This window comes from Sesamum indicum, linkage group LG16 (assembly GCF_000512975.1).
Source record: "Sesamum indicum cultivar Zhongzhi No. 13 linkage group LG16, S_indicum_v1.0, whole genome shotgun sequence".
In the NCBI taxonomy this organism is placed as follows: domain Eukaryota; kingdom Viridiplantae; phylum Streptophyta; class Magnoliopsida; order Lamiales; family Pedaliaceae; genus Sesamum; species Sesamum indicum.
Genome location: NC_026160.1, coordinates 2,502,059 through 2,524,698, shown reverse-complemented (window position 1 = coordinate 2,524,698; position 22,640 = coordinate 2,502,059). Strand labels below are relative to the sequence as shown.

The 22,640-nt window shown below is 41.6% G+C and overlaps 3 protein-coding genes across 4 annotated transcripts; all 3 read right to left on the bottom strand.

Moving 5' to 3' along the window:
- Positions 644–5,129, bottom strand: LOC105178588 (choline-phosphate cytidylyltransferase 2). 2 transcript variants are annotated; one of them, XM_011102098.2, is made up of 8 exons: positions 4,825–5,129; positions 4,194–4,307; positions 3,669–3,764; positions 2,717–2,759; positions 2,436–2,591; positions 2,168–2,236; positions 1,339–1,449; positions 644–1,261 (listed from the first exon to the last, which is right to left on the bottom strand). In XM_011102098.2, exons 1-8 carry the CDS (start codon positions 5,022–5,024, stop codon positions 1,103–1,105), a joined length of 948 nt encoding a protein of 315 aa, XP_011100400.1. In that variant the 5' UTR covers positions 5,025–5,129; the 3' UTR covers positions 644–1,102. The 2 variants fall into 2 exon arrangements, with proteins under 2 accessions (XP_011100400.1, XP_011100399.1); XM_011102097.2 differs by having other exon boundaries at positions 2,156–2,236; positions 4,825–5,127.
- On the bottom strand, positions 8,167–9,018 carry LOC105178633. The gene has a single exon (XM_011102143.1). The coding sequence runs from the start codon at positions 9,016–9,018 to the stop codon at positions 8,167–8,169; it is 852 nt and encodes a 283-aa protein (XP_011100445.1).
- Positions 10,179–13,676, bottom strand: LOC105178632. The gene is made up of 4 exons (XM_020699404.1): positions 13,148–13,676; positions 11,497–13,047; positions 10,767–11,358; positions 10,179–10,356 (listed from the first exon to the last, which is right to left on the bottom strand). The coding sequence occupies exons 1-4, from the start codon at positions 13,674–13,676 to the stop codon at positions 10,179–10,181; spliced, it is 2,850 nt and encodes a 949-aa protein (XP_020555063.1).

Below are 22,640 nucleotides of genomic sequence, written 5' to 3'. Positions count from 1 at the left end.
AAACTCGAAACCCAACCACAAACTCCGATCAGTCAGATCTGTTTATCACTCGGTCACAGAGACCCCCAAACTCTTTATTTCACAAAGAAATGTAGTATGCTTTTCAAGATAATCACTTTTCTGTGTTTGAGAAGGAAAAGTCAAGCACTAACAGTACTTTTCTGATATTCTGTCCTTTGTGTCCAGAGATCTTTGTTGACCTTCAAATACCTTTATATCAGAGGTCCTCTAAAATCTTTGCTTTAACTGCATAACCTTCGTATGTTGCAATTGGCCCTAGTTCTTTTATAGGCCTCTTTCTGCATTATGAAGGTCTCGTAAGGAATGTTGAAAATATCCCCGCATCACCATCCATAAATTGTTTGTTCTTTTTTCTCCGATAAAGCATCCAAGTGGTTATGCTGATAACAGGGCAAGACTCCTCGTAAACTCTGAAACCACAACCCTCAACTCAAGGAGGGAACTCACAAATCCCCCTCAACAGCTAATGTAACTTAAATAACAATATGATTCATCATTCAACACATCAAAACATCCAAATATATCAATAATTTTACATTTTGAACAACTCCAATGGTATATGAAGTCAATATCTCACAGAATAATTCAAAATGGATGCTAGATTATTAGAAATTCGCTATAGTCAGGCAACAGAATTGTTATGAATTTGAGATCCTGAACAACTACAATTTTCAATTCAAGATAAGACCTACTATACATCAATCTGCTTGAGGGGTACTGTATATGGAAACAAAACTCTCCTTCCAGTCCTCGACCGATGACAAACTGATGCTATTCGGATAATATGAGACAAGCACATGTAACACATAGACTAAGCATCCCTTTCTCACAACCAAATCTCCTCGAAGGTAACCAAACCATACATTTCCCAGTAACAAACTATTTGATGACAATTCATACCATGAGAAAAGCTAAAACTGCAAAGATATGGCAAACACCAAACCAAAAAGCTCAAAAGTCAGTAACATCCAACACAAGTTTGAGGAGAATATGTCAACTATTCTACAATAGCTTACACAAGCCCAAATATAAAACAGACAGCCGATGGGGCGACTACCAATGGGCCTAATGTACAGGGCAGTCATTTCTCATCACTGTCGTAATATTCTTCATTATCATAATAGTCTTCCTCCGTATCATAATAGTACTCATCATCATCACTCTCACGGCCATTAGCCAGGAAACCCGACACCTGTTGTCCTCTTAAACTCTCTTGAATGCGATCCCTAATAGCCGTTCCCTGAGAAATAGAAGTTCAGGGAATAATAATGACATAAAGTTTATGTATCTTAGTTTAGAAATAAGACTGCTGCTTACCATTTTATGACAACCTTCCTCAAATATCTCAAGAAATCCAGCAACCCATCGATCAGCATTTTCAACCCACATATTACGATGAATGCTAGCTGTTTTTGCAACAGTTTGTATCTAAAAGATGGAGACTTAAAATCAGTGCATGCAAAGAAACATGATAGATGAACAATAAGCAACACTCGATAGATGATTAAAGTTATAGTATCACATCATACTAAATGAAATCAGTGACTACACTAATACTAAAACAAAAAGGACTATAGGTCAGAGACCAACAATACCATTAGTCAGTGAACATGCATGCTTTAATCCCATATAAATTGTGAAGCAGAATGCAAAGACCATATTAATAACATCAGAAGAGGACTGCATTCAGCCAAGCAACATCAAGAGTTGGGATAAGTGCATCATTTAACATAGTAACTATATTTGGGTCTATTAACAGTCAATTACACCATGTTAGTAGTTATCGGGAAAGGTAGCACGGAAGCTTTCTACTGAGCAAATAATGAGGAGCGTTGTCAAAACATAACAATAATTGGTTTGGCTTACTAAAATCCAAATAAAATTTCTGTTTTATGACGGAGCAAACTAGAGAAACAATAATCTAGCAAAAATAAATATAAAGGTTCATTTAAACATTTCTATCTCCCGATATTCTCTATTTATATATTTTTATTCTTTACTCAAGGACACGGTGTAACTTTAAAATTAGCAAAAATGCAGTATCCTAAATATTAAGATCCAGTCATGTTTAGTGCATTAAAACTAAACTAGCAAAAACTGAATTAGGCAGTATTTCCATCACAAGAAGCTGTACCTTCTCCCCCACCTTTTCTTGATGCTCCTTGACCTTCTCCTGCAGCTTCTTCAGTCTCATATTTACCCTTAGTCGCTTTTCCTGGCAATGTGAAAGAAAAATCTAAGATCCAGCCTTACAACAGACAGACAGAGCAAACAATAAATTCAAGTCCCAAGTTTAGGCCCTCACTACAAATAACATAACAGGTTCTTGTAACTACTTTCAGGTCAATGAATGAATTTATGTAGATAGCAATAAATTCACGACAGAGCAAACAATAGTTTTCCAAGAATCATACCTTGACATAGCTAAGATTAAGCTCCTTCCTTGAATAACCACGATCCAAGTTGCGCATCACATATTGGTTATAGTCCTTCACTATCCGCATAATGATGTCAGACGTTGAAATTCCATCGGTCCTTTTAGTCTCTTTAAATCTTCCCACAGCTTTGACCTACATCAAGAATAGCATGATGTAAGATAATCAGCTACCAAATTGAAAAACAAAGATACCACTGCACAGAAAATCTGGAAGAAGATTGGTGAAACAAGAAATTGTGAGAAGAATGTCATGCTTACAAATTCATAAACATCGTTTCCAGCTCCACTTGCATCAGCATAACTGCGAAGTTACAGGAAGTTAAAATGCACAGTTTTTAACCACACCTACTTAGTCTCTTAGCAAAATGCCAAGATAGGGCAAACACTTGCATCTCACAACCACTGAATCTGGCTTGCATGGTCCTTAATTATTTTGTTTTAACATGCCAAAAACAAATACCACTCGCCTAAATTATACGTACCACTCCGAGAATCAACTCTTGTTATTGAATACCAGTTGGATTACCAAATCTAAATTTGCAAGGTTAAATCTATGCTCTCTTTGTGTTCGAATGAAGAACAGTGTTTAATAGATCTTTTGGTGGTTTCAGGAAATAGTTAATAAATCAGTTGTTATCAGATTTCATCTGATCTACCACTGTATTGACATAAAAAATAACTATCACAGCATTTCCGTCTGACACAATCCGAGAGGAAGAGATAGCCAAAGAGTAATAAAGACTGTTTTGATTCTGTTCTATTTCAAGACCACATGGAATTGGGACGTGGAGCCTAAGGTGACTTGAAATATAAAGATAATAGGAAAATTGGAAATTTTCTCACTTTGTTTGGTTCATTCAATAACAGAACTGCAACATGTACCAAGACGTGCATCTCTCTAGACTAGCAAATCAAACTAGCGAATGCCTCTAATAACTAACTTCTTCTAATGTCGGCAAAACTTGTGTTAGTCTGTTAGATGAACAAGTAAATTGGAAAAGGCCAGATAAGCAAATATAGAAAAGTTTAAATGTTTGCAGGAACTGCTAAAAGTAGGTGGGATGACATTATCTTTCCAATTTTAAGGGTTAATGCCTAACACTTGCAAAAGGAGAAAAAGGAGGGGACCTCTTTCATTTTTTTCTGCACCTTCATGGATCTAATCTAAATTCTGTAATGAAATGAATGTTTCTAGACAAGAAACTCTTACGGAAGAGAATCATGAGCCACAAAATCTATTCGGTGTTTGTCCAGGAACTCTTGATTAATTACCCATGGGGCATCAGGAATAACCTCATCAACCCACCTGCCAAAGGGAAATGCTTTACATGTTAAGTTATTTGATGATCCCATACATTCGACAACCAGATCAAGTCAAAAAAATCATTAGAAAACAAAAAACATTAACTAGGTACCAAGAAGAAAAATTCTAATTGTTTAGAGAATAATCATAATGTCACTTGCACATACATGGCGTGGCCAATCAGATGCAGCCCGGCATTATTAGCATCACATATCACCATCATTTACTCTAACCACAAAATGCTCAACACAAATCAACATCCTCACATGATGAACATGCTGGAAATTTACTAGCACTTCATGTCCACATTCAGTAACTACATATTAGCATCTAAACTCTACTAGGCTACAATAAACATAGAAAAATCACCAAATGAAACATTTACACAAGCATCCACGTGCAAATACTAAAAGGACAGGAAAGGAAACAAACTTGCAATGGCGAAGGGATTCATAACGCTCCGATTCAGTCATAACAGTCTTGCCTTTGAACTTGTGTGTAACCTCGTCATTGCAGCATCCAACCAGCAAGTACGTGTTGGGGAACCTACATAGATAAGTGGCATCATGCACAAGAACATCAGCACTTGTTTAACCATTGACCCACAAAAGAAAGAGAAGATTCAGAAGAAGCAAGAGCCCATTAATGTGGAGAAATTTGTAAACCCCGAGCAGATCGACGCGCTCTAACAACAAAGGGTGAAAAGGAAAGGGACAACTGAAACAGATCTTTCAGACTCCCACTCAACCAAAAAAAACAATACTAATTCCCCGAGAATATGAAAATCGACTGTAGGAAAAATAAAAGAATACATATTAACTTGCAGAAGAAAAAGTGATCTCAAAGGAGTGAAAAAAAAAAAAGGAAAACCTCGGAAAACAGAGACACGATCTCTTAGAATCCCATCCAACAACAGAAACAAGACTTACACGGACATAAAATCAAACATCCGGTGAACAAGTAACAAAATTTCAACCAAACAAATTTTACGCAGATAAAACCACGAATTGAAAATCAAAAGCAAACCCAGAACAAAAAATCAAGAAAAAAGAAGAAAGCATACAGCTTTTTGGCTTGTTCCAGGGAGCGAGCATGGCCAAAATGAAAGAGATCGTAGATCCCATCAGCGTACACACGAACTGGGCGATCGGACGAGGAAGGAGTGTCGCCGGAGTTACAAACGGTGTCGTTTTTGTGGGTCACAGCTTCATCAACGGCGGTCTGCCTCTGCTCCTCCGCTATGGCAACGCCGCTTTCTCCCATCGCAACCGCTTGGGCCCCCCTCTCTTCGGTTCTTCTACAATTTTCTTTCAGCTGCAATAATAATAATAATAATAACAAGAAGAACGAAAAACCGAATATCCCCCACGATGCCACCGGCTTATTTCCTTACTTTATTATATATTTATTTTAAAATAAAAGTTTTAGATAATAAATATACATTTACTCCCACCGTCCATGTGCCATTTAAATGTTCAAGAATTTATAATAAATATGATGGGTATGGCCCCAAAAGGATTGGCTCACCAAGAAATGTTAAGTCCAAGCAAAGGCTCGCCATCAAAAGAGAGTTAGTCCACCTAGGTCATCAAGCTTAACCCAAGAAGAGGGCACCCTGCAATATGGTTCCACCTAAAGGGGAGGCCCACTAGGCTCAGTCCAAGAAAGAGCCCCCCACACTAGAGTTGGCCTAAGAAAGTGGCCCAATCCGAAGGCCTACTACTCTCTTCCAAGCCAGCTCGAAGAAGGAGGTGCTCTCAAGGGGTTGGACTCTTCAGTCTAAGAGGACTCCCCACCAGATAGGAATCTTCACGAAGAAGGAGTCCTCCTTCATACGAAAACTTGCCGCTGAGGAACAGATAAGGTGCAACCTTATCCCCCATAAATCCCGCCTTCCTCACCAGACACGCTGCTCCCCCACCCCAAAACTCCTTGCACAGAGGGATTTTTCATCTATAAATTGGGAGGCACCCCTCCACAGACAACTCCCCTTCCACACTCGAGAATCTCTCTTGCTGCTACTTTGCTATTTGAATTCATGCTCTTGCATAAGAAATTCTCACTTTTATCATAATTTTCTGTCGGAGAAAATATTTGTAGTAGGAGAAAGAGAACAAAAATATTAACTAAAATAAATAATTATTTAAAAAAATAGATTTTTTTTTTTGGTGAATTGTAAGTTTCCACTCATCCAATAATATTTACAGAGTACTCCGGGCATACCCGGAGAGATACAAAAGGACCCACACTAAAGTTTAAAGAGCAATTAAACCGTGCGGGAAATGTGTCAAGAGGAGCCTATAGACTGGGTGATCTTTATGGAAATAATGAGGCCCTCGGGACTGGGTTTTGCACCCTCAAAGATGAATTCATTGCGATGCCTCCAAAGGGTGTAGGCCGTGCATGACAAAGCTAGGTGTCGTACTTTGTTATTAACGGAGGAGCCGGTTTTCTCCTTCTTGAGCCATTTCACCGCACTGTGCAGGGTGGACATACGTCGGTTAATCCCAAGCCATACTTGGATATGTGACCAAACGTAGTTGCTGAACGAGCACTCAAAGAAAAGGTGTTTGGCCGATTCCTTGCTGTTGATGCAAAATGAACACAAATCCTCCTCATGAAGGAACTCGAGTCTGTCCCTTGTAGCTAATCTGTTGTGCAAGCCAAGCCACATAATGAACGAGTACTTCGGTGGGATGAAAGCCTTCCAAATAGATGCTTTCCAAGGCTGTCTTGTAAGTTTCGATTTGAAGTACTCATATGGTTTCGACGTTTGGAGGCCCTTAGTGGTAGCCCATCTCGTCATATGTTCAATTGTTGTCGTCGGTGACCCAAAAGCAGTCACTATCTTATTGCGGATATCAGCAAGCCGTTGAAGGAGTGGAGAATCCCCCTTCTTCGGTTGCCAGTCCCAAATCGAGGCATCTCTAAGGTAGACATCGTTGACCCACTGCACCCACAACGTGTCTGCCTTGTGGTGGATGTTCCATAGGATGCGTGTAAGGAGCGCAACGTTCCAAGATTGAATGTGCCTAATACCGAGACCGCCTTCTTCCTTGGGATGACATATTTTCTCCCAAGCGACTGGTGCCCTCCTTGAGTTCCATAGAAAATTCCTACAGAATCGGTGAATTTTCTCAATGACCACTGCTGGAAGAGGAAAAACTTGGAGCCAAAAGCACTCCATGCCCTGAATAACCCAACAGATGAGTTCCAGTTGGCCTGCATAACATAAGGATTTGGACTTTCACTTCGAGATGCAGTTGGCAATTTAATCCACAAGCGGTGAGTAGTTGTTGACTGAAAGTCTTTGTGCCGCTAGTGGAATGCCAAGGTATCGGATTGGCATTTCGCCTCTCGCAAACTCTGTCCTAGCGAGAATTTCATCAAGCTCCTCATTCCGGACACCCGCTGTAAAAATGCATGACTTGGAGGTATTGACGGAAAGGCCGGATGTGTCCCTAAAATCTTGTAGGCATTCCATCAAGATGTGGATAGATGGAAGGTCTCCTCGACAGAAAAGCATCAGGTCGTCGGCAAAGAGGAGGTGAGTGATTTTCAACTTTTCACATTTCGGGTGATAGTTGAAATCTGAATTGGAAGTCTTCCTCTTGACCAATCGGGAGAAGTATTCCATGCTAAGGAGGAAGAGGGCCGGCGACATCGGGTCTCCTTGTCTTAGGTCTTTCTTCCCCGAAAAAATACCCGTGGATGAAACCATTCAAAGACACTGAAAAGGATGAAGTGCAAACGCACGCCATAATCCAAGCTATAAACATCGGGGGAAAACCATACCCGTGAAGTACTCGGGAGAGAAATATCCACGAGACCGAGTCATATGCCTTGCGAAGGTCGATATTGATAGTACATCGAGGTGAAATCTGTTTCCTCGAGTACTGCCACATCATTTCTTACGCCAAGAAAATATTGTCAGTGATATTGCGACCTCCAATAAATGCAGATTGGCAACGGTCGATTAGGTGCTCAAATGCGGGTGCAAGCGGGTCCGAGATAATTTTCGTGATGGCCTTGTAGATGACGTTGCAGCACGAAATTGGTCGGTAGTCAACAACAGAAGTGGAGTGCTCTGATTTTGGCACAAGAGCAATGATGGTGTGGTTAAGTTGTCGTAGCATTCGTCCACTTCTAAAGAAAATCCAAAACGGCCCTGCATACATGATCACCCACCACATTACATGCTTTCTTGAAGAAGCATGAGGAATATCCATCGAGGTTGGGTGCCTTGTTGTCGTTAATATTGAAGATTGCTTCCTTGACCTCCAGTGCTGTGACTTCCCTACAAAGCTCATCAGTAAGCTTGGAGGAGAGTTTGGGGCCGCAATCGAACACTCTGTCATCAACTGGGATGGTGTGAGCCTCGGTGCCCAAGAGTGATGTGTAGTAATCAACGAACTCTTAGGGCAATCTCATCGACAGTAGTAATAATGGTCCCGTCAGCTCTAGTGACTACCGTAATGGAGTTTCTAGCAGCATTCCGTTTCACCATATCGTGGAAAAATTTGGTGTTTCGGTCCCCCTCTTTGAGGTAATGGATCTTGGCTTTATGGTAGAAGAAGTGTCGTTCGGCCTCGACAAGGAAAACAACCTTCTTCCTAAGATCTCCCAAAGATTCCCGAAGCGTTACATCTCCCGGATTGCTTTCAAGCTGGTTCTGAGCATCTTGTAGTGCAAGGTCAGCCTCTTTGGCCCTGGTGAAAATGTGGCTATAGTGTTGTGTGTTGAAAACTTTCAGTGCACCTTTGAGTGCTTTCAGCCTCTCGCACAGGCTGAATTGTGGCGTTTCCTCCACATTCAAGTTCCATCGTTGTTCAACAGTAGTTAAGAAGTTTGGATGGTCTGCCCACATATTGAAAAAGTGGAATGGTTTTGGCTTAGTGGGAGTATGATCAAAGATAGTGACAATACCCGGAGAGTGGTTTGATAGGCATCCCGGTGGGTTGAAATGGGTGCCGCAATGTAAACCGGCCTCAAGCCATTCATTGTTGTAAAGGACCCGGCCAAGTTTACACCACATAGGGTTGCTTCCGTTGTTGGAATACCATGTGTAATAGCAACCCGTTGTGGGGACGTCAAGCAGTCCAAGTGCTGCACAGCAGTCCATGAAATCCTTGAGTTCATACCAAGTTGGGGCCACTCCAAGTTGCTTCTCCTCGGGAGATTTCACACAGTTGAAATCGCCCATAATGAGACGTGGCATGCTTATCGTCTGTCCCAATTTTGTAAGCTTCTCCCACATACTCCTTCTATTGACAACAGGATATAAACTATAAGTAAACGAGATATAGAAGAAGAGTTGAGAAGACTTATTCGTGGCACGGTAGTGGATCACTTGGGGTGAGATATCCTCCTGTTGAAGGTCGATAACTGTCGGGTTCCAAATCACAAGGATGCGTCCACCGGCAATGGTGTCAAAGTTGTTGGCTTGGCACCATCCCGGAAATGATCAGTTAAGAAATGTCTGAATCTTAGATGCTGCAACCTTTGTCTCCAAAATGCCCAAGAGGCAAAGCTGGTTATGCTTGGTGAGGTGGGCTACCCCATTGTATTTGAGGGGCCGATTGAAGCCCCTCACGTTCCAGAAACCGATCTTCATGGGGATCAAGGGGGGGACTCCTCTCCTGTCTGCTTCATTGGTTTACTGAACATCATTGTAGTCTCATTGGTCTTGATCCCCGGCATTATGTGTTGAGTGGTTGTCGGAAATCAGTCGATGAGCTATCGGAGTCTGTCGGTATGGGAACCTCCCTATCTTGAAGTTTGAACGAATGCGGTTCTTTCGTGCTAACCCGTCCCTTGTCTACCTTGATGGCCGATGATATTGGTTGGTGACCCTCCACTGCCGGCTTGGCTGTTGTATCTATAGATTTCCCCTTGTTCCTCCTTTGGACCGCAGTCCACTCAATGGTCAGTGATTTCCTTGCTTCTGCCTGCTTGACAGGTGCAGTAGCAAGGGCAGCGGTAGCAACCACGGCCAGTGTATGTGTGCCCTAGCATGTCTCCTGAAGGTGGCCGAATCTGTTGCAGTCAGTGCAAAATTTGGGGGTGAACTCGTAGACGATCGGTTGTTTTCAGGTTATGCCGTTTGGCATAACGAACTCTACTTGGTCGACAAGCTTTTTGGAAGCATCAACTTCTACCAGTATTCTGGCATACGATACCCTTTCCATTTTCATCGTAAGGGAATCCATGGTAATGGGGTTGCCAATCCTAGAATCAATCTTGCCGAGCGCATTAGGGTGTCAGCACTCAAAGGGGAGTGATGGGAGGGTGGCCCAAACTGGTGTTAGGCTGATATCGTCCTCTTTAAATTCGAAGCAATACGACATGTGCTTAAGAAGTAAGGGACGTCCATATATGAAGTAGGGTCCACCGGATAAAATCCGCTGCCTATCCTCCTCACGGGCAAAATGAAAGATTAACCAACCGCTCTCGTGCTGTTGGAAACTGGATCCCCAAGATTGGGATAGTGTGAACCCTCCATCTGATTTTGGCCGGAGAAGTGGTGGAAGGTGCACAGCGGTAGCAGGAAAATGCTGCAATCTGTAGGAAATTTGCACCAGCAGCAGCAAAGAATCTGCAGCAGAAACAGTTTCTCCGGCAGGACAGTAGGTCGTGGAGGCTTTTCAGCCGGCGAAAAGTCTTCAAAACTTAAAATCGTTCGGTAGAAATGATGAGCAACGAAAGAAGATGCGATTAATCAGTCCAGAATTTGCAGAAAATTGAAGGAGATCCGTTAGAGAGCAAAACAAGATGGAGGCACTCTAGAGAGAAAACTTTCTAGAGAGAGAAACACTCATGACCTCTACTTCTACTACACTACTGAGAGCTCTTTCTTTTTTGGGTGAAATGTAAGTTTCATTCATCCAAGAATATTTACAGTATACTTCGGGCATACCCGGAGAGATACAAAAAAACCCACGCTAAAGATTAAGATACAATCAAACCGTGTGGGAAAAACGTCCAAAGAACCCTTTACAATGTAACCTTGACTGAACTAATGAGCCCCTCGGGACAGGGTGTTGAGCCCTCAAAGATGACTTCATTGTGTTGTCTCCAAAGTGTGTAGACCGTCCATAAGATAATGATTTGCTCGTCCACTTCGAAATGCAGTTGGCGATTTGATCCACAAGCGGTGAGTAGTTGGTGACAGAAAGCCGCTGTGCCGCTAGTGGAATGCCAAGGTATCTGACCGGCATCTCACCTCTCGCAAACTCCGTCCGAGCGAGAATCTCGTCAAGCTCCTCATTTTGAATGCCCGCTGTGAAAATGCTTGACTTAGAGGTGTTGACGGTGAGGCCGGATACGTCCCTAAACTCCTGGAGGCGTTCCATCAAGACATGGATAGATGGTAGGTCGCCACGGGAGAAAAGCATGAGGTCGTCGGCAAAGAGGAGATGTGTGATTTTCAACTTCTCACATTTTGGGTGAAAGTTGAAGTCCGAAGTAGATGTTTTCCTCTTGACCAATCGGGAGAAATATTCCATACTAAGAAGAGAGAGTGCCGGCGACATCGGGTCTCCTTGTCGAAGGCCTTTCTTCCCCGGAAAAAACCCATGAAGGGAGCCATTCATAGCCACTGAAAAGGAAGAGTTGCAAACGCATTTCATAATCCATGATATAAATAGTGGAGGAAAGCCATACCCATGAAGAACTCGGGAGAGAAAAGTCTATGAGACCGAGTCGAACGCCTTGCGTAGGTCGATGTTGATAGTACATCGAGGTGAAATTCGTTTCTTCGAGTACTGCCGCACCATTTCTTGGGCCAAGAAAATATTATCTGTGATATTGCGGCCTCCAACAAACGTAGCTTGGCATCGGTCAATCAAGTGCTTCAAAGCGGGCGCGAGCCGATCCGAGATAATTTTCGTGATAGCCTTGTAAATGACATTGCAGCACAAAATCGGCCGGTAATCCGCAACGTAGGTGGAATGATCTGACTTCGGCACAAGGGCAATGATAGTGTGGTTGAGTTGCCGTAGCATCCGCCCACACCTAAAGAAATCCAAGACGGCCCTGCAAACTTGATCACCCACAATGTTCCATGCTTTTTTGAAAAAGCACGAGAAATATCCATCTGGGCCGGCAGCCTTGTTGTCGCTAATATGAAAGATGGCATCCTTGACTTCCAACGGCATGACTGCCCGGCAAAGCTCCACAGTATGCTTAGGGGAAAGTAAGGGCCCCCATTCAAACACACCATCCTCGGCAGCAGTGATAACAGTCCCGTCCGCCCTAGTGATTGCCCCGATGGAATTCCTAGCGACATTCCTCTTCACCATGTCGTGGAAGAACTTGGTGTTGCGGTCCCCCTCTTTAAGATGGTGGATTTTGGCTTTCTGGTAGAAGAAGTGTCGTTCGACTTCGGCGAGAAAAACAACCTTCTTCCTAAGATCTCCCAAAGAGTTCCGTAGCGCCACATCTCCCGGATTGGATTCAAGTTGGTTTTGGGCATCTTGCAGGGCAAGCTCAGCCTCTGTGGCCCTGGCGGAGATGTGACTGTAGTGCTGCTTGTTGAATACCTTGAGCGCGCTTTTAAGTGCTTTCAGTCTCCTACAAAGGCTGAATTGCGGCGTTCCATCCACGCTCAAATTCCATCTTGCTTCAACAGTAGCTAAGAAATCCGGATGATCTGCCCACATATTGAAAAAACGGAACGGTTTTGGCTTGGTGGGTGCATGATCAAAGATAGAAACAATACCCGGAGAGTGGTCGGACAGGCATCCCGGTGGATTGAAATGGGCGCTGCAATACAAGCCGGCCTCAAGCCATTCATTGTTGTATAAGACCCGGTCGAGCTTGCACCATACGGGGTTGCTTTCGTTGTTGGAATACCATGTATAGTAGCAGCCCATAGTGGGAACGTCGAGTAATCCAAGTGCTACACAACAGTCCACAAAATCTTTAAGCTCATACCAAATCGGTGCCACTCCAAGCTGCTTCTCCTCGGGAGATTTCACACAGTTGAAATCGCCCATAATAAGCCATGGCATGCTAAGTGCTTGTCCCAAATCAGTAAGTTTATCCCACATGCTCCTTCTATTGACAACAGAATAAAGACCATATGTAAATGAAATATAGAAGGAGAGTTGAGAGGACTTATTCGTGGCACGACAATGGATCACTTGGGGAGATATGTCAACCGGATGTAGGTCAATGACTGTCGGGTCCCACACCACAAGGATGCGTCCGCCGGCAATGGTGTCAAAGTTGTTGGTTTGGCACCATCCCGGAAATGAGCGACTTAGAATCTTCGGAATAGATGATGCTGCAAGCTTTGTCTCCAAGATGTCTAAGAGGCAAAGCCGATTATTCTTAATGAGGTGGGCGACCCCATTGTGTTTGCGAGGCCGGTTAAAGCCCCTCACGTTCCAGAATCCTATCTTCATGGGGATTGAGGGGGGACTCTCCTTCGGCCCTCTTTTTCGATGTGCCGCCCAACGCTGCATTCTCCTCGGTCTTTCTCCCAGGCATTTTATTTTGTGCGGCCATCGACAAATCAGCTGATGAGCTTACAGAATCAGCCGGTGAAGGAACCACTGCATCCTCAGGCTTTTGCGGTTGCGGTGCCCTCATGTTCTGCCTCCCCTGTTCCACTTTGTCGGCCGGTGGAGAAGGCGGTTGCTGCACCTCTACTGCCGGTTTTGCTGCGGTAGCTATAGTTTTGCCCTTATCCCTTCTGTGCACGATTGTCCATTCTGTCGGCTTACTCTTTGCTGCCTCTGCTAGCTTAGTTGGTGCAGCAGCAGGGGCGGCAGCGGCAGGGACGACAACGGGGGAAACGGCAGTTAAACTTTGGCATGTCTCTTGCAAGTGCCCAAATCTGTTGCAATCTGTGCAGAATTTCGAAGTGAATTCATAGACCACCGGCTGCTTACGCGTTATGCCATTTGGCATAACAAACTCCACTTCGTCTTTCAATTTCTAAGATGCATCGACCTCCACCAGGATTCGGGCATATGAAACCCGTTCCATCTTCATGGTCAACGTGTCCATGGCAATCGGAGTGCCAAGTCTCGAACCAATTTTTCCGAGGGCGGTTGGGTGCCAACACTCGAGGGGTAGCGATGGGAGCGTGGCCCAGACCGGCGTGAGACTAATATCTTCTTCTTTGAACTCGAAGCATTCCGGCATATGCTTCAAAAGGAGTAGACGTCCGTAGACAAAGTATGGTCCACCCGCCAAGACATGCTGACTGTCCTCCTCACATGCGAATCGGAAAATTAACCAGCCACTCTCGTGTTGTTGGAAGCTGGCTCCCCAAGATTGGAACATTGCACGGATTGCCTTTAGTCCCGGAAATTTGCCGGTAATGTAGCCAACGAGACAGAAACCCAATTTTGTTCGGACGTCAACCAAGTCGTCGGAACCCAAAGTGAGTGGGCCATCATCAACCGCGTATTTGGTAAGCTTGTTTTCCTCGGTAAGCCGGCGGTTGCTGCTAAATAGTCTCGCGAAAGAGACCGTTTTCTTTTCGGCATTTTCTGTCGCGGGCAATTTATCCTTCGACTGAATGTCAGGTGTCTTCGCTGCAACATCTTTCTTGAGGAAGGTGGGGGTAGCCTCCAAGTCAGAAAAAAAATCTGTAAAATTTGATGGACTAACCTTGCCGGTGGTGGTGGCGGCGGTGGATGGATTGTTGCAGCAGCATTTTTGGTAGTTTCAGCCGCTGTCGAAGACCGGCCGGAGGGCTGGCCGGAAGCAGTTTTTGCAGCAGGTTTCATTGCCTTTTTGTTCTTAGCCATAGCCGGCTTTTGAAGCAAAAACGGGTGTGCAGTAGTGGAGGAGTTGCTGCAGAAAAAATGCAGCTCCAAAACAGGAAAACAGCTGCAGAAATTGCAGGAAGCAGCAGGCAGGCAGGGAAAGTGCAGAGTTTGCAGGCAGCAGGCAGTATTTGTTGTTGTCAGAAAAGGAAAGTCCCACCTACCTCCGGCAGAGCTTGATTTGGCCGGCAAAAATGGCTGAAAAACTAACATCAGCAACAGTAAAACAGTAGCAAAACGGACAGCAACAGCAGCGAGCTTCAACCCATGCAAATGGCTACGAAATGCAGCAGATTTTCACCAAAAACAGCAGCAGAAACAACAGAATTTCTGCAGAGAAAATGGTGGGAAAATTGCACAGTTGCAGCAACAAAATTGTGCCAAAAACGCACAGCAACAACAGCAAAATGCAGCCCGTGCAAGTGGCTGCAAATTGCAGCAGAAATACGCCCAAAACAGCAGCAAAAACAGCAAAAAACCAGCAGAAAAACAGAAACTGTTTTACAGCTTCGATGGAGGCTTTCCCGCCGGCAAGATGACTTCAAAACCAAAAACCGTTCGGTAGAAACGATGAGCAGCCGAAGGGAAAACGTTTAATCGGTTTGGAATTTGCAGAAACTTGAAGAAGAGGCATGGAAGAGCAAACCAAAGATGAGGCACTCTAGAGAGAAAACTTTCTAGAGAGAGAAACCTCTTGACCTCACTGTTGAGAGCTCTTTCTTACTGAGAGCTCTTTCTTGATTCTATGGGTGGTGGTGAGAAAGTGAAAGATAGTGGGTGGAAAAAAGAAAAAATAAATAGCATACCAAAAATAAGGGAGACATCGAAAAGATACTCTCCCTTAATATATAATATAGATAGATATATAGTATAGATACTCGGTCCTTGTTGTGTCACGGGCTTCTATCATATTAACCAAATATCGGACTATACATTATAGTGGATTCTACATAATTCCAATGAACCAAACGATGTCTTAAGTTTTAATAAATTAGCAAGGGCATTTTAGTGTGTTTTGATTTTATTATTATTTCTTTTTTGGGAGCAAGATATGGTTTTAATTAAATGTCTCTTTTAATCTATGAAAGTAACTACATAATTTACATATTTTTACAGTGAAAATTATCAATTTAATGCTGAATTTAATAACTATTACTTAACATCTTGGTACAATCATTTTGAAATATTTACTTGTTGCAATTGTTTCAATTTTTTTTTTAAATTCTAGTTCCTTCTTTTTGCATCTCAATCATCATTATGGCCACTCACTACACTACAAAAAAAGGCGAGATTTGAGGTAGATTTTGGAACAACTTTTTTTTATTTTTAAAATGATTTTCAGAATACAGAACTTATTTGGGCCGAAATTTGGAACGATTTTGGAACGGATAGAAATTCATCCTTACAGTCGGTGTTATAAAAATTTAAAAACGGTTATCAAATAATTGTTCCTAGTTGGGACCGTAATTGTAACTGTCTGTGACAACCGTTCCTAATGTCGAATTTGTCTAACTTTTTTTAAAATTTTGAAATTGGAATGGTTAGGGGCGGGTTTTGGAACGAATAAATTAGTTTTATCGGGGAACTTTCAGAACGAACTTTATAATACTCGTGCCTGAATATTGAAACTTTTTTTTTTTTTTTTGTAATTGGGATTAATGTAGGAACGATTTTTTAAACTGTAATCTACAACGGATTTCGGAATGGTTTTCTTAATTAGGAATATGTTTGTAGAACTATTTTAGTAATGGTATTAGGAACGGTCGCATATAATTTGGAACATATATTAAATTAATATAATATTAATCTTAATTAATATGAACATTAATCTACATATATTAATTTTATATTAATTTGAAAATTATAAACATGTGTTCACAAATTTTATATTAATATGAAAAAGTATTTAATTATAAAAATAAAAAAAATTATAAAACTTAATCTAGCCCCTCCTCGTTAGCGACGTCCATATTGTCCTGATTCGAGGACAGGGAGTCTGTTAGAAGTGGTGCTGCAATTGAGGAGGAGGCCCGCATCTCCCTCGTCATGGTTATCATGAGCTCGAGGCGACCGATGCAGTCCTCCATGGCCGGGTTTGGCGGGGGCGGGGGCGAAGGCGGGGGCAGAGGCAGTGGGGGCAATAGTGATGTGAATGTGCGGCTGGAAATGTGGGCTTAAGAACCAAAGTCGAATACTCGGCTTTTGCTTTTGCCCCCGACTACAGCCAGCCACATCTACTGCCCCATCATCGCCACTGAAGCCTCCGATTCTATAGGGGCATTGAGGTCCTCGGCCGTGGGCTGAGGCTGACGATCATCCAACAACTTTGGGAACATCTCCTGTAAAACAAACAAAATTGTTAGTACTTTTATTAAACGAAGAATTAATTATTAAAAAAATAATATTAATAATTTAGCTACTTATCGCCACCTCCGCTGCCCTCGGCCCACTTCAACCACCATCCTCTTTCTTCTTTTAGCACCGCTCGAATAATTCAATCTACTTGAGTGGTCGACCGACATCGCCACTGAAGCCTCCGATTCTATAGGGGCATTGAGGTCCTCGGCCGTGGGCTGAGGCTGACGATCATCCAACAACTTTGGGAACATCTCCTGTAAAACAAACAAAATTGTTAGTACTTTTATTAAACGAAGAATTAATTATTAAAAAAATAATATTAATAATTTAGCTACTTATCGCCACCTCCGCTGCCCTCGGCCCACTTCAACCACCATCCTCTTTCTTCTTTTAGCACCGCTCGAATAATTCAATCTACTTGGGTGGTCGACCGAGCTCTGTCTCCTGTAGAAGAAAAAAATAATTAGCATCATATCTAAAAACAATGATGAAACATATAAAATACTATTATTTACTTACCAACTTCTTCTTGTGCATGCCAATTGAGGTAGATCCCCCCTAATACACAGTCGAGGAAGCCGTGAGGTTCGCCGCCCGATTCGCCTTATTCTTTGAGGACTCCTGCTGGAAGTCCTCGCTGGCACAGTACGCCTGGAGCTGGAGCCAGGACTTGTTGGCCAGCCAAAGTGGCCTGACCAAGCTGGACCAAGTGATGAAAAAAGTCTCCCGAATGTACTTTTTGGCCACATGTGGAAGATCCAAAATATGGACTTATTGACACAGTCCCACTAGAAAAACCAAATAGAGCATTAGATAAAATCAAGTTAGTTTAAAATTAATTATTTTCATGCTCTCAAACCAGAAATACTGGTGCTCCGGCGGCACTTGCCTCAGACATGACCACGGATGGGGGCAATGCCCCCGCACGACCGCAGTGACACGCTGGTGGAACCGACGATCAGACCTTAAAGAACAGGTTATATTAAACATTTTCAAGATAAAATAATTAATACTAAAAAAACTAGGTAAATAAATTTACCTCGCGTCATAGGGACTGATGGACTGGCGCGAGGATGGTGGGGCGACTGATGGTGGTGGTGGTGCAGCCGCCGAGGTGGCAGGCTGCTGTAACGTGTCATCATCAGCCTGTACAGCTCCAGACGCTCCAGCATCATTTGGAATCTAGCGGACGGGGGACGGTGCGGGCGTATGAGGTGCTATGGGGTGGTCAAATGAATGTTTTCCAACCTGGGAAGCATCTGACGATAATGGTGGAAGCGGCAGGCCACGACTGCGGCCACGCCCTCGACCACGTGGTACAGTCGGCGTACCAGTAGATATTATCTAAACAAATTATTGAGTTAGTCTAAATTTTTTGATTATTAATATTAATATGTTAATAGAAAAGAATAGATTACTTTTTGTTATTATTATGTGAAAATGTTAATATTGGAAAAATTTGCAAGTAAACAATTAGGTGCTCCATTGAATCCAAGAAAATAGCAGAAATATTTTCTCGAGGTTGCATAAGATGGTGGTGACACTAGCCTCCAATTCTTATGCCTTGTTCACATCGAGCGTCGTCAGACATAGAATTTGGAATAGATGATTGATCTCAATCAATGTACTCCACACAGGCTGAGGAAGCATTTAATGGAAGATAATTGGGATCAACTTCTGTATGAATACATGAAACTCATGACTCTTCATGACGTGAAGTCTCAACTCCTTTATGTCGACACAACAAGCCAAATTAGATGCGAAGCCATCAGAAAACTTCAAATGACTAATCCATTCACATATCCTCCTGTTTTGCTCTTTGGTCAGGGTATATACAGCTTTGGGCATCACGTTCGACCTTCTTTTGTCCACCTCAAGCTCTGGTCAATTACATATGATCTTGAGGACCTTCTGTGCATTCAGAGTATCCTTCGTTTTTTTCTTTATAACCATCACGGTATTGAATATATTGTCAAACACATTCTTCTCAATGTGCATGACATCAAGATTATGCCGTATCAAATGCATCGATCAGTACCCAAGCTCCCAGAAGATACTTTTCTTTGTCCACTTATGCTCGTTACCGTACCCATCAGGTAGTGACCACGGCACCTCAACCATAGGACTAAACTTTTCAACCCATTTGTGGATCTGTTCTCTTGTCAATCTTGGCCGTGCAACCTTCCTTTCTACTTGGTTCTTAGTGAATGCTTTCTTGTTCCTACGGTACGGATGGTCCGGAAAAGGAACTGTCTGTGGTAGTCAAAGTAGCACGCCTCCCTTCCATTCTGTAGGTAGAATGCACATGTGTCTTTCATACAAATTGGACACCCAATAGCACTAGCAGAGCTCCATCTAGACACCATCCCATAAGAATGGTAGGTCGTTCACAATCCACATCAATGCAGTGCGCATTGGGAATATCTCATTCTTCGCAGTGTCAAGCTTCAGTACACCCACATGCCACAAATTCTACAACTCCTCGATCAGCAGCTCCAGGTAAACATCGATAAGACGTTTCGAATTAGAAGGACCAGGGATCACCATCGTCAGGAACATATACTCATATTTTATGCACATTCGCGGAGGGGGGGGGGGGAGATTATACAGTGTAAGTATAACGGGTTAACATGAGTATGTACAACCGTATTGCCTATGCGGTGTGAACCCATCTGTGCACAAATCCAGTCTAACTTTACAGGGCTCTACTGTAAAATCAGGATATGTCCGGTCAAACTGCCTCCATGCCCTACATCAGACGAATCTCACATGGATCCCTCTTCCGTCTTATGGTTGGTATACCATATTGTTTGCTCGACAATCGCTTCGAAAGCATACAACCTCTGCAGGCGAGGGATAATTGGCAGGTACCTCAGAATGACGTACGATGTCTTCTTGTGACTAGGATTTCGCTCCCTGGTTGGTTTGTACCTAGTTTTTTCATAAAACTTGCAGTAGTCCAAATCAATGTCGTCCTTTCAGTACAGTATGCAACCATTCTTACATGCATCAATCTTCTCAATAGGTGAACCCAAGTCTCTTATCAATTTCTTAATACTATAGTAATCTTAGGGTAGGGTGTGGTCGCGCAGCAATATATGATCAGGGCCATCAGCCCACTGCGATATTCGATCATATATATGCTGAGAAATATGGCCCTCGACTTTGATATTCACCAACTCAGCTACAACCCCCAATTGAGATTGGGTGCAACCATTCCACAACGGCTGCTCGGCAGCATGCACTACATCGTGAAATCGATCTGCCAGTCTAGATACATAATTGTAGGGACCCCCACCGTAATATAAACTAGGCCCTGCATCAGTAGGACACGACCTCGTACCATCATCAGGCATACCATCCTGGTTATAATTAAGAAGACCAGACAGCCAGCCCGACGAAATAAAAAACCATCCTCTGCGCTCAATCCATCTGCGTTGCATCACCCCAAGGCATACTCGTACCCTACGTAATATGAAAAATTGGAGTTTGCTCCTCCCGCAATGGGGCCGCCGTGACGGCATCAGAATACTCCTGCACCCTCTTCTCGCCATGAGAAGTCCAATTATAATACTTCGGCATAAAATCTTTCATAAACAGGTCGAATTTTACCTCGCCCGTGGTTTTGAAAATATTATATTTGTACTTCCGACAAGGACACTTAATTTTCTCACCATCCATATATGCATGCTCATTTTATAAATGTAGTAACACCATCCTGAAACTTCAAAGTAAGACCCGCCCTATTTGGAAGGTTCTTCTCATACATCCATCTCCTCAACTGTCTTAACGTGATGATGAGTCACACACACACACACACAATATATATATATTATAACATTAAATTTAATTAATAAAATTACAATAAATAATCAATTGATAAATAAAGGGTTAAAGTTGTTACTTGAAAATAACTCCAAATATCAAAGAAAATTTAAGACAGATTGACGAACAAGAGAAGAAAAATATTAGTTGGATAGTGAGAGATTAAAAAGTTCGAGAGAAATTGAGAAAATAGAGAGAAAGTAAGAAGAATGAAAGAAGATTGTGAGATTAAATAGAAAGCGAGGAACACATGTATATAGAAAATTTTGGAACGGTCTTTGGAACGGGTATAGAAACACGTAGCCGTTAAAAAATAGCTATTAATTTAGACTTTGGGATGGCACTTGAGATGGGCTTAGGAACGGTCATTCCGACTGTTGAAATATAGACATTGTATTTCATTTGGAACGGTCTCAGTAACACTAAAGAAATAATTCAAAACAATCGTTCCAATTTGTATCGTGTTTTGGAACGATTTTAGAATCAATAAAACTCATAATCTGAGACAGCATATTTGATTAAGGGTATATCAAAGTCGTTCCAAATTGTAACTCATGATATATTTTCGAACTGTCATTTTCGGGACATCCATTGCAACACATCTAGGAACAGTTTGATTATGACCGTTTCTAATTCTAATATATTGTTCCAAATAGAGTTCCAACCATTTATCGTTATTATTTTGGAACGGTAGTTGGAGCGGAGTTTGTAACCGTTTTGTTGGAACTCATCTTGAAACGATTTTGACTGTTCTAAATTTATAACCCAAAAAAAATATCAAACACGACGTCACGTTTCAATATCCGTTTTTAATGTGTTCTAAAGATAGTTCCAAGATGGAACTGGTTTGAAACAGTTTGGACAGACCGTGCCAAATCTCACTTTTTTTATTGTGCTATATAAAGCTAAAACTTAACAATTTGAAAAATACTCTGATTTTTATTAATAAACTTGTCCTTCATAAATATATTATTCTAGAGTTATAAATATTAAAGTTTTTATATTTTGAATAGGCATAAAAAAATCCCCTACAAAATGGTAAGGCAACAGAAGTGTTCATTTGGTAAAATTGAATTGAACTTGAAAATTTTGATAAATAAAAATTTTATAAGACAAAATATTGTACTGAATTAATGTATTCGATCTCAATAATTATAGCTTTTTTTATATTTCAATTCGATATTCAATAAATTAATTTTTTGTTTTGTTAAAAGTACATTAAAATCTTCAAAAGTAAATATTAAAAATAATTGCAGTTCTTATTTTTTTTTATTTGTAATAAGTGAAAGCATAGAAATTATATAAAAATCATATATATATATATAAATTAAATTATATAAAAATATATAAACATAATATTTTGATATTCATTACGATTTGGTAAGTCGAAATAAAATAGAAATCAAATCAAATACAAAAAGTTCGATTCAATTTCGGGTCATATTCATATTTCAATTTCGCCTCGATTTCATGACATCTCCAAATGTCAGCTTCGGCTTGATTTGATAGTTTGATTGAACTATGAACACTCCTAAAGCAACTTCTCTTTAACACAAAAAAGAGGGGGATAAAAAAGAAAGAAGACGAAGAAGAAGAGGAAGAAAAAGAGACAAACAACTTCTTTTCGAAAAGTTCAGGGACGATCTTGTTATTTCTTTTTCTAGATAATTTATGCTTATTAGTATTTTTACGAGAAGTAACATGTAATTAATCCTTTAAAAAAATGAATATTCAGGTTATAATTAGACGATTTATTTCTAAATTTAAAATATTTCAAAAAAGTTAATTAGTCCTGGGCGTTTAAGTATATTTTTTTACTAGAAAAATGTTACAAAAAATATTATAAATTAATATCAAATTATGGATATCTTTTGTTTTTCTAAATTCGAAAAAATCAGTATTATGTTGTATTTTA

Bases quoted from the DNA above. Each gene is read 5' to 3' on its own strand.
- LOC105178588 (XM_011102097.2), bottom strand. From the start codon at position 5,024: ATGGGAGAAAGCGGCGTTGCCATAGCGGAGGAGCAGAGGCAGACCGCC. The intron at 4,308-4,824 runs GTATGCTTTCTT...TTATCTATGTAG, and splicing joins CTGGAACAAGCCAAAAAGCT to GTTCCCCAACACGTACTTGC. The intron at 2,237-2,435 runs GTATGATTCTTG...TCACATTGCCAG, and splicing joins TTAATCTTAGCTATGTCAAG to GAAAAGCGACTAAGGGTAAA.
- LOC105178632 (XM_020699404.1), bottom strand. From the start codon at position 13,676: ATGCCAAATGGCATAACGCGTAAGCAGCCGGTGGTCTATGAATTCACT. The intron at 11,359-11,496 runs GTACTATCAACA...CTTCCTTTTCAG, and splicing joins GAAACGAATTTCACCTCGAT to TGGCTATGAATGGCTCCCTT. The intron at 10,357-10,766 runs GTTACATTGTAA...TTTCTGCTGCAG, and splicing joins GGCTCATTAGTTCAGTCAAG to ATTCTTTGCTGCTGCTGGTG.
- LOC105178633 (XM_011102143.1), bottom strand. From the start codon at position 9,018: ATGTGGGAGAAGCTTACAAAATTGGGACAGACGATAAGCATGCCACGT.